This window comes from Branchiostoma floridae, chromosome 12 (assembly GCF_000003815.2).
Source record: "Branchiostoma floridae strain S238N-H82 chromosome 12, Bfl_VNyyK, whole genome shotgun sequence".
Taxonomy (NCBI): domain Eukaryota; kingdom Metazoa; phylum Chordata; class Leptocardii; order Amphioxiformes; family Branchiostomatidae; genus Branchiostoma; species Branchiostoma floridae.
Genome location: NC_049990.1, coordinates 8,362,789 through 8,376,599, shown reverse-complemented (window position 1 = coordinate 8,376,599; position 13,811 = coordinate 8,362,789). Strand labels below are relative to the sequence as shown.

The window sequence follows — 13,811 nt, the reverse complement described above, 5'->3', positions numbered from 1 at the left end:
GTATAGGACGGTAGAGTAGCTTGGGCACAAACTGCCAGTGGGGACATCAAAATATTATCTGAAAAGTAAGTAATGCTTCATCAGGTAATAAGGACTATATCAAGTAAGTATGGTCGTATCAAGTGAGTATGGCTATGGATAAAACTCTGAGAGGTTTCAATATTTTGAGAAAGGCTCCAAAATGACTTGCATCCCCCCTAGTACCAGACATGTCAGCTGAGCGACAATAGCTTAAATTGAAACTCATAACCCAGAAACATCCTGTTCCTGATAACACCATGCCCTCACCCACTCCCCCAGGTATTTGATTCTGGACGAGGCTGACCGCATGCTGGACATGGGGTTCGAGCCGCAGATCCGGCGTATTGTGGAGCAGGACACCATGCCCGGCACTGGCAAACGTCGCACGATGATGTTCTCTGCCACCTTCCCTAAGGAAATCCAGGTACAATCGCAATCACTTGTTTTATAAGTCGATGAAGGTTTTGTTTGCACTCATCTTGATATTATGTTACACCCCTTTTTTCTCTAATACAAATTCTTACAGTAATTTGATTAATTTTTTGTCTCTCGTTGAAACAGATGCTGGCTCGTGACTTCCTGGACAACTACATCTTCCTGGCGGTGGGTCGTGTGGGCAGCACCAGCGACAACATCACGCAGAAGGTGGTGTGGGTGGATGAGCAGGACAAACGATCCTTCCTGCTCGACCTGCTCAACGCCACAGGTAAGGAAGGTATGTACACACCCAGCGCCAGCGCTGCTTCCTTGTTTTCTTCCTGTTTGTCTTTCTGTGGGAGGTTCTTGCAAGTGGGCCTGTGGTCACCTGGCGATGGTCGTGGTGAAAATCTTTGCAACACTTCCTTTTCCCTCCAGCCAAATTTGTTGCAGTGACTTACACTTTGCTACTTGGTTATGGTCGTGGTGAAAATCTTTGCAACACTTATTTTTCCCTCCAGCCAAATTTGTTGCAGTGACTTACACTTTGCCACTTGGTTGTGGTGAAAATATTTGCAACTGTTGGTACACATAATTTGTTGCATCGACTTGGAACTACCTGCTTTTTTTCGGAAACAAATACCTATTGTTTCATTGGAAAGCCACTCGCACATTCCTTAACATCACAAAATCTCAGTTGTAACCAGGTGACCCTTCCACTTACAAGCTATCTCCTTGTGCATGCCTTGATACAATCATCCAGTAATAGTTGCATGCTGACCTTCTTGGACTGCATTTATGGTGATCATCTGGATTTTTCAAACCTATTTTCTCTGTAGCTTTCTGCAACGAAAAGCCATAACCATCACAAATCCACACACATTACTTCAGTAAGATTGAAACTGTTTTTATAATGACAGATTTTTTAGTTGTTGCCACAACTTTTTTTGAAATTACGGTACTTCTAATTCACTTATTGACTGTAGCTATAGTGGTCCTATTACTGGTATATCAAAGACTTAGGAGGTCATGGAAATGTTGTCAGTTTGTGAGTTTTATCAACTTTTGTCTCTAAAGCCATCGTCACACAGCAGGAAAATAGTCCGCCCTAGTAGTCTGCAAGTTCAAAAGACCATTTTCATTAGCCATATATATGACTGATATCCTTGATGACTGTGCTATTTTATCGTTGAAGAGGTTCATCAGAAGAAAATTGATAGTAACTGTGCTATTTTGGGGATCAGCTGATGAAGGTCGCCCCATCCAGTTTTAGCCAAAAATCTTTGGTTGACTTTTTGAAAATCTGTGACCTGTCAATGAAAATTGTTGACAGCATGATGCCGTCCAAAACTAGCCTCTTCTTTTATATCTGTGACGATATTTCCCTCCCCAGGCGCAGACTCCCTGACCCTGACGTTTGTGGAGACCAAGAAAGGAGCTGATTCCTTAGAGGCGTTCCTGTACAGTGAGGGCTACCCGGTGTCGTCCATTCATGGCGACCGCTCCCAGCGCGAGCGTGAGGACGCTCTGATGACTTTCCGTACGGGCGTGACGCCCATTTTAGTGGCAACAGCTGTAAGTACTGTCTGTTTTCTATTATTGTGCTCACTTTTTGTTTGTTTGTTTGAACCTCTATTTATTCATGAAAACTCAAATTGACTTGCAGGCCGCTTTTCATTGAGGTCATGAGGGAAGAGACAAGGGTCAGACAAAGTAGATAACAGAGAGTTTACATCGCTTAAAGTCCTTATAAGTCTTTTTTTACATACATGGTACAAAATACGTGATAGAGAGAACTACACGATTCAAGTCCGTTCACTTGAGAGCAGGGCTGTCTCCAGGACCTGTCCGTTCGTCTCAGGAAAGAAATGTTGCTTGCTGAGATGAAGAAAACTTTCACCCCAAGAATACGAACCTTATGACATGAAACTGATTTGATTTAACAACAAAAATCAACAATGGCTAATGGCTACCAAACAATGAGTGGGATGAAAAAAGATTCTAAAAGCTGAAGATGGTCCTGCTTGAAAGTCAAAGTCAGCAACTTGAATCTCTGCAGGGCTCGAAATTCTTTTTTGAGATTAGGTGCACTGGTGCACCCAGCTTAAGAAATTGGGTGCACCATAAAATTTTTGGGTGCACCACTTAAATTTAAGCAATAACCTAATAATAGAACTATCAAATCTGAAACAAGTACTATGAGAGACATTTTTAATATCTTTCTAACTTAGATGTCAAGAATATGAGGTATATTACTAGTGTACTTTGATATCTTTACATACATAAACCTAAGAAAATATTTGGGTGCACCCTGTGCACCCACAGAAAATAATTGGGTGCACAGCTCCAATTCTGGGTGCACATGCACCCAGTATTTCGAGCCCTGCTCTGTTATAACAAATATGAACAAACTAGCTGTGTAGCTCTTTCAAGAATTTTTTGGCAACACCTCAGGGCCGAGCCAAATGGTATAGCATTGTGTGGGACTAACTTGACAAATGGCAAATACTGGGAGGGACACATCCTGCATTTTGTTGAAAATGTTACATTTCTTTTAAAGTAGCCTTCCTTTTCCTGCTTTTTAGTCATTGTTTGCTGTTGTTGTTGTCCCAGGTTGCCGCTCGAGGTCTGGACATCCCAAACGTGAAGCACGTGATCAACTTTGACCTTCCCAGCGACATTGACGAGTACGTACACCGTATCGGTCGTACTGGCCGTGTTGGCAACCTGGGTAAGGAACTTCACAACATTTTATTTGTCTTAACCATTGGCAGAAAAATAAGACTTAACGTTTGCAAGTAAATGTATCTATATATATGTACATCTATATGTATAAATGTATCTATTAAATCAAGATCAAAGTTTGACATTGAAAGACAAGTGTCCTCATGCACTTCAATTTACTTTGCACAACTGTATTGTAATTTGTATCACTAGAGCCTAAAAAAATGACAAAAAAAAGAGATAATCCCTACCTACCAACCCTAATTTTTTTTCTGGACAAACAGGACAAATTTTTTCCCTAGGTCTAGTCCTGTTGTTTCTTTAATGCAACAGAACAAAATTGATGATGACTTTACTGATATGAGAGCTAACTAACATGTTCTATGTCGAACGACACAGGATTGGCCACCTCGTTCTTCAATGACAAAAACCGCAACGTCGTGCGCGACCTTGTGGACATCCTGATCGAGTCGAAGCAGGAGCTGCCCCCATGGCTGGAGTCCATGGCGTACGAGGAGCGTCGCCAGCAGAGCAGCGGCCGCAACCGAGGCCGCAACAGGTCAGCGTCGTTTTTGTTTATTACCTTTGCTATGAAGGTTATCAGGGCCTCAAATCGAGGCTGCGCACCCTCAAGTCAAGAGGCCGTCTCTTCGAGAAAATAAATCTAAAGCAGAAAAGCCGTATATGGGAATGAAGGGTATCACTCCAGCTTTAAGAACAGCCGGGTTCCAGTTTCTTCACTCTCTCTACTTTTCGTAATTTTGGGGAGAGAAATGTTTTTTTCACGTAAAAAAAGTATGCAGAAAAGGGGAATTTTGACGTGGAAATAAACCCATCACCTATATTTTAGTCATGAAAATGACTGATATTGTCGGAAAGAGAATACACCTAAGATTAATCAAGCAAAAAATAAAGAAAATCGTAACACTGAGATTTTTACAATAACCCGACGTGCGAGGCATAGCAACACGGCTCACAGACCGCATATGGACGGGGAATCTGGGTCAACGGGCGAATTACTTCCAACGCGTAGAAATACAAGGAAGTGAACCTCGGGCCCAAAACCGATTTGCACCAAAAACACATCACTTCTTACGATTTTTAGCCATGCCAGTATTAAATGCCACTTCGCAGCAGATTATGAGAAATTTGAACTCAAACACGGACCCTCGAGACCCTTTCGTCACATTTTTGTCGCGCACTATCTCGGACCCCTGTCGCAGAAGAATTGGTGTGTGCACCGTGCAGGTAAAATTGGAGCTGTGCAGGTAATTCAGTTGTATGATCTGCCATTTTGCTTCATGCAAAAGATTACATCTTAACTGAGATCACATTCTATCGCAGGTTCCAAGGCGGGTTCGGTTCCCGTGACTACCGCCAGCAGAACCGCAGCGGCGGCGCCCAGCAGCGAGGGGGCGCGCCCAGCTACGGCGGCTTCACCCACTACCAGCCGGCACAGGGGTACGGCGGGTACCCTCCCGGCGCCATGCGCCAGCACGACCAGCAGTCCTTCGACTGGTGGGGCAACTAGGTCGGACCACCCCCCAGCCCCCACAACGGTTGCCAGACTAGTAGATATCATTAGTATATAGTAGTCACCCCGTTCCCATGTGGCACACAAATCCCATGATCCTTTGAGAGATTACCTGGGACCTACAGAAGTTCATATCCATCATGCATTGCATCACTGGCCATGGCCTTGTAACTTGATATAGCATGAAGTGTATGTGAACAAGGCAAAGATGCAATATTATATCCTGATACGAAAAAAACACATGAAATACCGCATATTGTCAGGAAGCCTTCACATATAATTGTTAAGCAGGGTAAGGTAAAGAAATGACCGAGAGAGTATAACAAAAGCCCGCGAGCAGAGTTGAATTTAAGTGTTACAAAAAAAAATTGAAGGGTCAGCTTTAGAAAAGGAAGGCTGGGCTAGGTGAAAGCTGGAGGGATTTTTATGAAGGAAGAATGCCAACCAGTAGTTGTTGACATTGTCTTACAGTTGACATTTACTGAAGCTTTTACCATTGTAAGCATTCGGAATATGCCTGTATTAGGAGTAAGGCTTATAGGCATGACGACTTTATATAGTACCCAGCCATTTTACAGCTGTAAAAATTATGCATATGTTGCTGTCTCGTCGACAGCAATTCGTACAAGGCTTTCCAGAGTTGCAAAGGACCATGGGAGTATTATTGGAGTTGTTTACTATTAACTTGTTTCCATGTTATAATAACCACGACGTTCGTTGACAAGGTTTTTTGGTAGGAGTGTAGAGAGTATTTCTGACGAACGAGAGCTGCTGTTCTGTTTTACATCCCGCTCCCACGGGAGCCTGTGCTGTGTAGAGACTCAGATGTTAAACTGCGGAAAAAAACAACAACAAGAAGTCAGGGAATGGAAGTTCCTGTTGTAGCCACGATTCTGCAAGGAAAGCAGTTGTTGATTCAAAGTTCCACGAAATTCCGGTGGGGTTCCGTGCGTTTGTGGAACGGCACGTGACCACTGACTTTAGGACTCCAGACTAGTGGCCTTTTGTTAAGGCTAAAAAGTGTTCAACCAGGAGTTTGCCGACTCTGTGCATGTCGACTGCACTGAATCGTCTCCAAGTTACCTGGAATCCCCCTGGAATCAGCTAGGTGTCGCTTCCCATTTTCACCAGTGGTATCGTACTGGTAAGCTCGGCCAGTATTGTTGGCTGTTCAGGTGGACAGCCAAATCTCTGTATACAACATTGTTTAAGTACTGCACTGTATATTATACATGACCATTTTTTGCTAATGGAATTTGAGATGTGAAGGGTACCTCAGTACCAGGGCTACGACCAAGACAAATCAATCAGGGTTTGTTCACTCCGAGAGTTAACTAGCTGTCAACTAAGGGGAAAGCAAGCCATCTCCGTTTAAAGGGGAGTGAACAGATTCAAGTGTTCACTCGAGAAGAGTGGACGTGTTCAGTTTGACGTCGAGTGAGCTAAGTATTCACTCCACGAGAGGGGGTGTAGTGTTCACTCTTTTCACGAGTGAACCCAAGTGTAACATATGAAGCGTGTCTGCGTTTCGTCGCAGATGTCATACCAGGGGGTCTGGGTTCAACCCAGAACATAGAACTAACGCCTTTCCCTGGGACTGAGGTAGAGTGAAGCGTGTGGCCCAACTTCTCTTAGCATTTAAAACATTATACAACCGATGATTGAAGAGTGTACATATCTTTGAACAGTGCTGGCTACGTTGGGGCCGGCTATGTTGTCGTCCTGATGCCTCCACGTGCCTGTGCCAGCCAGCACAACTGTACGCTCCTGTGGAAAGAAAAGGATATAAAATTCTCTATTTTTGTACAAGTTGATAGCCTCTGAAAGCGAAATGAAAAATTCTGTATAAGCATTTTCCACTACAAAGTAAAGGATAGCCACTTTTAAGCATAGTTGACAGTTGAACCAAAATTGTGGTCCGAAAATGTTGTAATATCTTTGCAAATGAAGTATTTTATTTTCAGTCCAAGTAGGTATGTGACCAGGAAGCTGCTGTGTATTATTCTCTGTGACGCCCGTTAGAAGCACAGGGACAGATTTCACATGTTGCACTTTATTTTTTAACATGTCAGAACTTGTAGTATGACAGCGTCCAAGATCAGTAGACGGATTCGTTTTTAGGTGTCGAAATTATGATGGAAGAAAAAGCAGGTCTGATGTTGCCTGTCAGTTGATTCTATCTGATGCTAGGAGGGAACTTCTAGACAATGATTGCATATCTGGCACATTGGAAAGTACAATTTAGTCAATAAGTAATAGATGAAAGAACTGTATTAGATTCTGTATGTGTTAAATCTTTAGCTGTATCGCTAAAACTTCGAAAACTACTGTACCTCCGGTACTTGTCATGTTTGCGAGGTAACGCTCGTGACGTTTGGCACGAAAGTATGGGAGGATCTATCTCAACCTGGTGCTATTAGTTTGCAAGGGATGATTTTGGGTTAATAACGTCAAGTCCAGAGTGTTGCATTGAGTCGCCACTGACCCTTATTAGCTTTTCTTCAGTATCTGTTGTACATCTGTTATAAATTGTAGCAAATTTAAGTATGTTTTTCGTAAATTGCTGCATGTCATACCAAATGTAGGCTATTGTTAGAGAAGAAAATTTGAGCATTCCAGAGGTATCATTACTAGCTTTTTATTTTATTGGAAAGATGTACAGAGAGAGGGGAAGATGCAATAGGTTCATTTTGTATAGACCTCAGTTGACAGCGAAGCTAAAGAGGGGCAGTGTGGACTTGCTGCCAATGATTTTGGGCCATTACCATTACTAAGTATATGCTGTACAGAATTGTTACATTCGGCCGAGTTGGGCCAACGTTAAGAGGCAAAAGACTTGTATGTTGAAGCAATCTCAAGTTATTTATTTTAAACTCAAATTCTGCTGTATATCATTGTACAGTGCGGTCACAATCTAACCAGACCGCGCGATATTTTTGTTCCCGATGTTGTATCAATGCCAAATTCCACATTCTTCACTGCAGTGTATGTATATGCGTACTATGGTGCTGTGCTATCAGCTGATCTCACCCCCCTCCTGCCAAGCACAGAGGTATACAAAGATAACAACAGGAAAGAGTGAGGGGGTGGATCTGCTGAGAAGCACGGCACACATGATTACTTTTATGACAAGAATGGCAGTTCTTACTGTAAAATAACATTCCTGAGATATGTCAGAGGTGCGTTTGTCTACACATCACAGCCCCCTTGCCACACCTCCACCCTGACCATCCCTTGGCATCCAGTGGTACATCCCAGGCCTCCATACAAAACTGTTGGAGCTGGGTCGAACCACTATGCCTAGAGGTACGGATGGGTGCGGTGGAACTGGGTAAGAAGGAGAGGGTGGCTCATAGAAAATAGGATGGCACAGAAACTTTGTTCGTAGGTAATTTACATACATACAGAGTATTTTATCTATTATAATATGTAATAATTCTGTAATGTCTGGCAGAAAAAGGTCCCATCCTTGTGTCTTGAGAGTTCTTATGTTTCTTGGTGTTCTTTCTATAGTTTGTTGCAAAACACTTTGTGGGGGTCGACACAAGACCGTGTCATGTTTTGTACTTACTAAGGTCATTAAACATGTTGAAGATAAAACTTCCCGTGTGTGTATATTTCATTACTTTATCTTCCTAAGGACATTTTATTTGATTACATGGATGACATACACGCACATCAATTTCAGTCCTTTTCCCAAAACTGGAAAACATATAAAGCAGGAGCTGCAAAATCGAGTGAAAATATACCGTACGTATATTGAAAAAAAAAAACATTGTAAAAGGGATACAGTGGCAGCCAGTTAATTGCACAACGGATAATCACACACTTTTGTTAATTGTATGAAATTCCTAGCCTCTACCAGGCTCCGTGGATCGGTAGAATCATAATTATCCTCACGGTGAGGAAACGTACTCTTCTGGCCGGCTAACTCCCCTAGCGTACTATAGACTCTATTTGTCCAATTTCTACAATTAGACCACCGATCCACGAAGCCTGGTATAGGCTATGAAATTCCGTGGTGGTGCGGTCCAGCTTAATAACTTCGCTTTGTTGCATCATTCGGATAATTGCACGAAATGCAGTGGCAAATGGGGTGTGCAATTAAAGGGGCATTCCACTCCAGAAGGGGGTTGTGTTTTCCAAAAGATAATGTGTCAATGAATACATAATCAGCCGAATTTTTGTGGAATTCACCTTGGGATGAATTGTGCGATGTGTGTTTTGTAAAACAATATGACACTCACTAAACCCATGCAGACCCTACCCATGTACTCCCTATACACAGACACTTCGTTTATCGTGCATATTTTCGGAATAAATGACGATCGCTAAGCACACCGAGAAGGCAAATTGCTCATAAGGTAGCAAAGAACACATAACAAGACGAGATTTTTCAGCGATCCTGAAATTAGTTTTGTAACCTTACCTAAAAGTTTTGCACTGTATTCAGCCATAGGATTAATTCAATTAGAGGGTACTTTTGGAGTTTAGCAGAAGACTGAATGCTTGTGAAGCACATGGAGAAACTGGCTACTTTATCGTATATGAAAAAGTAAAAAGTATTGGAGTGCCACCCAGCTGTAATAGGAAGTGCTGCAGACATTTGATCACAACCAAATACACTGTAGAAAGTGACTTCCTCATATTTCTAGACCCTCTTCTGTTTAATACCTGTAGCCTCCACCAGGCCTTCCTACGGGGTTATGGATCCGTGAAAGGATTAGCATTTCATCCTCCTGGCAAGTCTGTTATACCATTTGCCCTTTGTTCAACCCTCCTGACCACTATGATTTCATAAGACTTTGCCCAACTTTTTCTCGCTCGCTCGCATCAACTTTGGAGTGTCCAGAGGATGCCATTCATATACTCAAATCAGTATGGTCCAATTAAGCCTTTGCCAGGCCTGGGCTTTGCAGAGAAATAGAGTGCATGCGTTGTCCAAGCAGAGGTTCGGCTCCTGCTGTTTTTGACATGTTTTCGGCGTTTTTGTGGGTTAGCGAAATGAAAAGAAAACGGTACAAACTGTCAGCCCGACGCCCGTGAGGCCGCGAGACATAAAAAAAGCGGTACAAAATAGACCGGCAGCCCGACAAAAACGCCTAAAAACACGTCAGAAACAACCGCGACGGAACCTCTGCTTGGAGAGTATGTTACCCCCAGTTTCTGCAACATTTGTCAGTGCCGACCAGCGGTGTACATGTACTTTATCGATTTTCTCTCAGCACAGTGTGTTCCCGTTTTCATTCAGTCCTCTCTCCAAGCCTCTCACAAAGCGACGACCACCTGTGAACCCCGAACACAACACAATTACCCCAGGAAACACTATCCGTGTCGCCCATGACGAACAAAAGCCTCTCCCGCCAAGCCCGGGCGTTGGTCGAAGCCACATAGCCTCCTGGGCAAATAGATCTGAATAGTTGGCAAAGTCCTCCGGATTTTCGCTCCCATCTCCCCCGGGATAGAACCGTTATCTTGTGTAGCAGACTGGGGCGCGTCTGTCGTCGGCGCCACTGATATAACCTCCCCGTGAGCGCAGAGAGAGAACACTGGCGAACCACCAGGCGCGGTGTTGGCGGATTCAAGCGGTCACGGATCTCAAGTAGCCGTAAGACAGAAGGATTTCAGTGCTGTTTTCGTGCGTGACTCTGTTTATTTCCTTTTTTCCTCTCCTTTGTGCCTCACCATGTTCAGTAAGAAGAAGCAGTCGCTGGATATAACGCCCGAGAACCCTGTTTTCTATGTGTGCTACCTGGGGAAGGTGAAGACCGATAGACCGAATGGAAAAGGCTGCACTGCTGAACCGACCAAGAAAATATGGGCGGCCAGGGAAAGCATCCCCGACCGCAAGTTGAGAAAGGTGTCGCTAACAGTAACCCCCGAGGGCATGCACATGAAAGAGGTAGAGCCTCTACAAAAGGGAACGGAGCCAGTCGACGAATTTTTCAAGATCCAGAACGTGTCCTACTGCATGGCCGACCTGGAACTCCCGAAGGTGTTCAGCTGGATAACGGGGACTCCCGGCGGCAGCAAGGAAGACTTGTTTTGCCACGCGGTGCTGTGCAGTAAGAAGCAGAAGGCCCAGGCTATGGTCATGGTTCTCACGCACCAGTTTAGCGCCGCGTTCCGAACATGGAAGCAAGACGCGAACAGACAGGAGAGGAAGTCTTCACTGAAACATAGCAGGAAGGAGTCGAAGGAAAAGGTTGTGATGAGGGTGCCGAAACCCGCGGACGGACAGAACAACAACCAGGGCGGCTCCACTCCGTCCTCGCCCTCCACGGCACCGAGTCTAGAGAGCGTACAGAGCGGGATGGCGGAGCTCCGGGCGGACGATTCCTCAGGCTCGGAGAAAAACGGCCAGGTGCCCGTCTCGTCCGTGCAGACGGGCCTGGACATGAAGGAAGCCGCCATGAACCCGGAGGTACAAGCCTTCATGCAGGGGGACAAGTCGGAGAAAGATGTAGAACAGAATGACGACTAAAAACCAAGTTTGAGGAAAACTAATCTTCTGTATGTATGATATCATATTATCAGTGAACAACCTGCTAGAAATGATGACCTTTTTGTCTCTAAAATTTTGTGGAAATTATGTATCGTTTGTGACCCGAAACAAAGTAGTATGGTGGCTTAAGAGCAAACAGGTCGGAAAAGTCATTGATACACCGACAAGTGCTCTTCAGCGTATTTGTACAGGACTTCAGACAACACTTGGTTACGACTTGCATGTGACCGACATTTTAGTCCATAGTCGAAATTCGTTTACATTTTCCGTACGTGTACAACGATTGAGTAACAAACGTTCGTTAATGTAATGTATGTAGTTCAATATGATCACTTTGTGCAAAATTGGCGTGTTAAACATAGGGATAGTATCCACACAACAATATAACCGCTTTGAAATATTAGTTTTTATTGATTCTGGAAACTGATTTCATTTGTGGAATCGAAAGAACTTTTGTGACCACCTGTTGAGCGTGACGGATTAAGATTGGGGTAAGCTGAAGGGGTCGTGTTTGGCCGCACGTTTCCAAAGTAACGACAGTCGCGTCAGTATTATAGACACTTTATCACATTATAACACACCACACTGTACTCTTGAAGTTGATTATTTTCAGCTAAGTATGCCATATATAATAGCCATACATGATATATCTGTATCTTGGTTGAAACGATTCTAGTTCCGTCTGTCGCTGGGCACATTTACACCTGTGTTGATAAAAACATGGCTGTGCGATATAGGATAACACCGCCTCATGTGAAAGTTTCTCACGCCCCTGTAAAACCAACCCAAAACAAAACCTACTAAAGAAGTTTCCGTGTGTGTTTGTTGACTTGTGAAAAATCATAACGTGGTGAGGTGAAGCATGTGGCAGATGTATTGGTTGTGTGAAGTCTCTGATGCAGACGACTGTTTCGCGCATGTCTGCTCTTGACTTATTTGCACGTAAGCGGATCACTTGACGGCTGCTTTTGGAGCCCGCCACGCAACGTTGGATTCCTTTGTTGAAAAACGCCATGGAAAGAGTAGCAATTACAGCAAATAGGAAAACACGCACACACGACTGGTTCTGTGCTGAGCATCCGGTATACTAGTCTCCAAGCAGACGTGTCAGTTGGAAAGAAAATAAGACAATAATTTGGCCAAATAGGGACAAATAAGTTAACATGGGATTGCAGTCTATCCTCCGGCCGGTCAGTTCACTCCTAGACCAATTAACTCCTACTAGACGTTTATTAGTATAACTTGGCCAAAGTCCCCTATTACTATTAGGCCAGGCCGGAGTCTGGTAGAGACTACCGGTTTACAGGCTTTGGAAAATCGGTAAAAGTAAAAAATATGTCAGTGCTCTCAGTGACATGTTGTGTGAGATTACAGGTACTCGAGGTAAACCAAAGAGGCGCGTAAGAGCTTTCTACTTCAAAGATACTCAACAACCAACCTCTTGATAAAGAAATATCTGGATTAACAGTACTTTGGATTTTCCCTGCATATTTCCACTCTTACATCTGAATATACGAGTGGTTCATTGACACATTTTGGAAGATTACATGTACTTGTGGTCAACCAAAGAGGCACGCAAGAGTTTTCTGCTTCAAGAGTACTCAGGGAGCCACTAGTACTTGATGAAAATATTCTGACCTGGGTCCACAACGTTTTTGACTTCTTCTTCTTCAATTTTTAAATTTGACCGTATTGATTTTACACAATTGTAGATACATGAAGCCAACCGGCTTCGACTATATATGTATGCGGCCCTTAAGACGAACTGTCCAAAAACCAGTAGTACCTATTACAATCGATCAATTGTAGGAGAAGACTGTGTTTAAGAACCTTAAAAAGTTTTAAGAAGACGACAAGTTTCAACTTGGAAGCACTTACATTTCAAGACTGAATTGTTAGCTAGTGACCTATTAGTCTACCTTGGAGGTAAACATTTACAGTACACCAAAGTGCAGTAATCCCCTGGGCCCCTCTCACGGAAATTTGCAATTAGTCTAGGAAGCACGGTAGACGAATTACGGACAAGAAACAAACAATTTACAATATCGAGGGAACTGACCTACTTTTAACCAGGATAGAAGATCTAATTTTTTGTGCAAAATGAGCAAGGAAAGTCGCGAGTGGGCTAAAATTGACCTTGGCCTTTTTCTTCATTCATTTACTCTGTATATCAGGAAATTCGCTGTAAGAGGACAAAACATGTCATAATGTCTAAGTGTGGTAAGCTGAGTGGGGTTATCGTAACTTACTCCCATTCCCCTAATCTCCAAGCAGATCCTACGGTGCCATAAGATAGCATCAAAGCTGGCCAAGGAGTGTGGCCGGCTAAGGGAGTCAAACGGGAAGTTTGATACTATGCATTACGCATAGTGGATCTGTTTGGAGATTACCATTCTCCAACAGTCAACGTGCATGTTACGGCGCGGTCACTTCATCGACATCTATCGACGTATCGTATGTCGTCGTACAATTTTGGTGTCGCATAACCCTGAAGCAGGCTGTGACACAACCAACTGCCGACAACGAACTAATTTTGCTAGGCAAGTGTCGTAAGAATGTCCTCTGTCTTTGATCGTAAGATTATTGTGCGACAAATGTGAATGGCCTATA

General features: G+C 43.6%; 2 protein-coding genes across 6 annotated transcripts in view; both read left to right on the top strand.

The window, feature by feature from the left end:
• LOC118428144 (ATP-dependent RNA helicase DDX3X-like) overlaps positions 1–8,296 on the top strand; it is a 17,630-nt gene extending 9,334 nt beyond the window's left edge. For 4 of the 5 annotated variants that reach the window (XM_035838130.1, XM_035838132.1, XM_035838133.1 and 1 more), the window contains 6 exons: positions 301–445; positions 583–736; positions 1,832–2,013; positions 3,052–3,169; positions 3,562–3,721; positions 4,507–8,296. In XM_035838130.1, coding sequence (XP_035694023.1) covers positions 301–445; positions 583–736; positions 1,832–2,013; positions 3,052–3,169; positions 3,562–3,721; positions 4,507–4,693 — 946 coding nt within the window. In that variant the 3' untranslated portion in view covers positions 4,694–8,296. The remainder of the gene's footprint in view (positions 1–300; positions 446–582; positions 737–1,831; positions 2,014–3,051; positions 3,170–3,561; positions 3,722–4,506) is intronic. The other variant, XM_035838131.1, reaches the window with a different exon arrangement.
• A 1,087-nt stretch (positions 8,297–9,383) lies between these two features.
• LOC118428069 (protein FAM43A-like) lies at positions 9,384–12,009 on the top strand. Its single transcript, XM_035838034.1, has one exon. It carries the CDS (start codon positions 10,383–10,385, stop codon positions 11,178–11,180), a length of 798 nt encoding a protein of 265 aa, XP_035693927.1. The 5' UTR covers positions 9,384–10,382; the 3' UTR covers positions 11,181–12,009.
• The last annotated feature ends 1,802 nt before the right edge of the window (positions 12,010–13,811 follow it).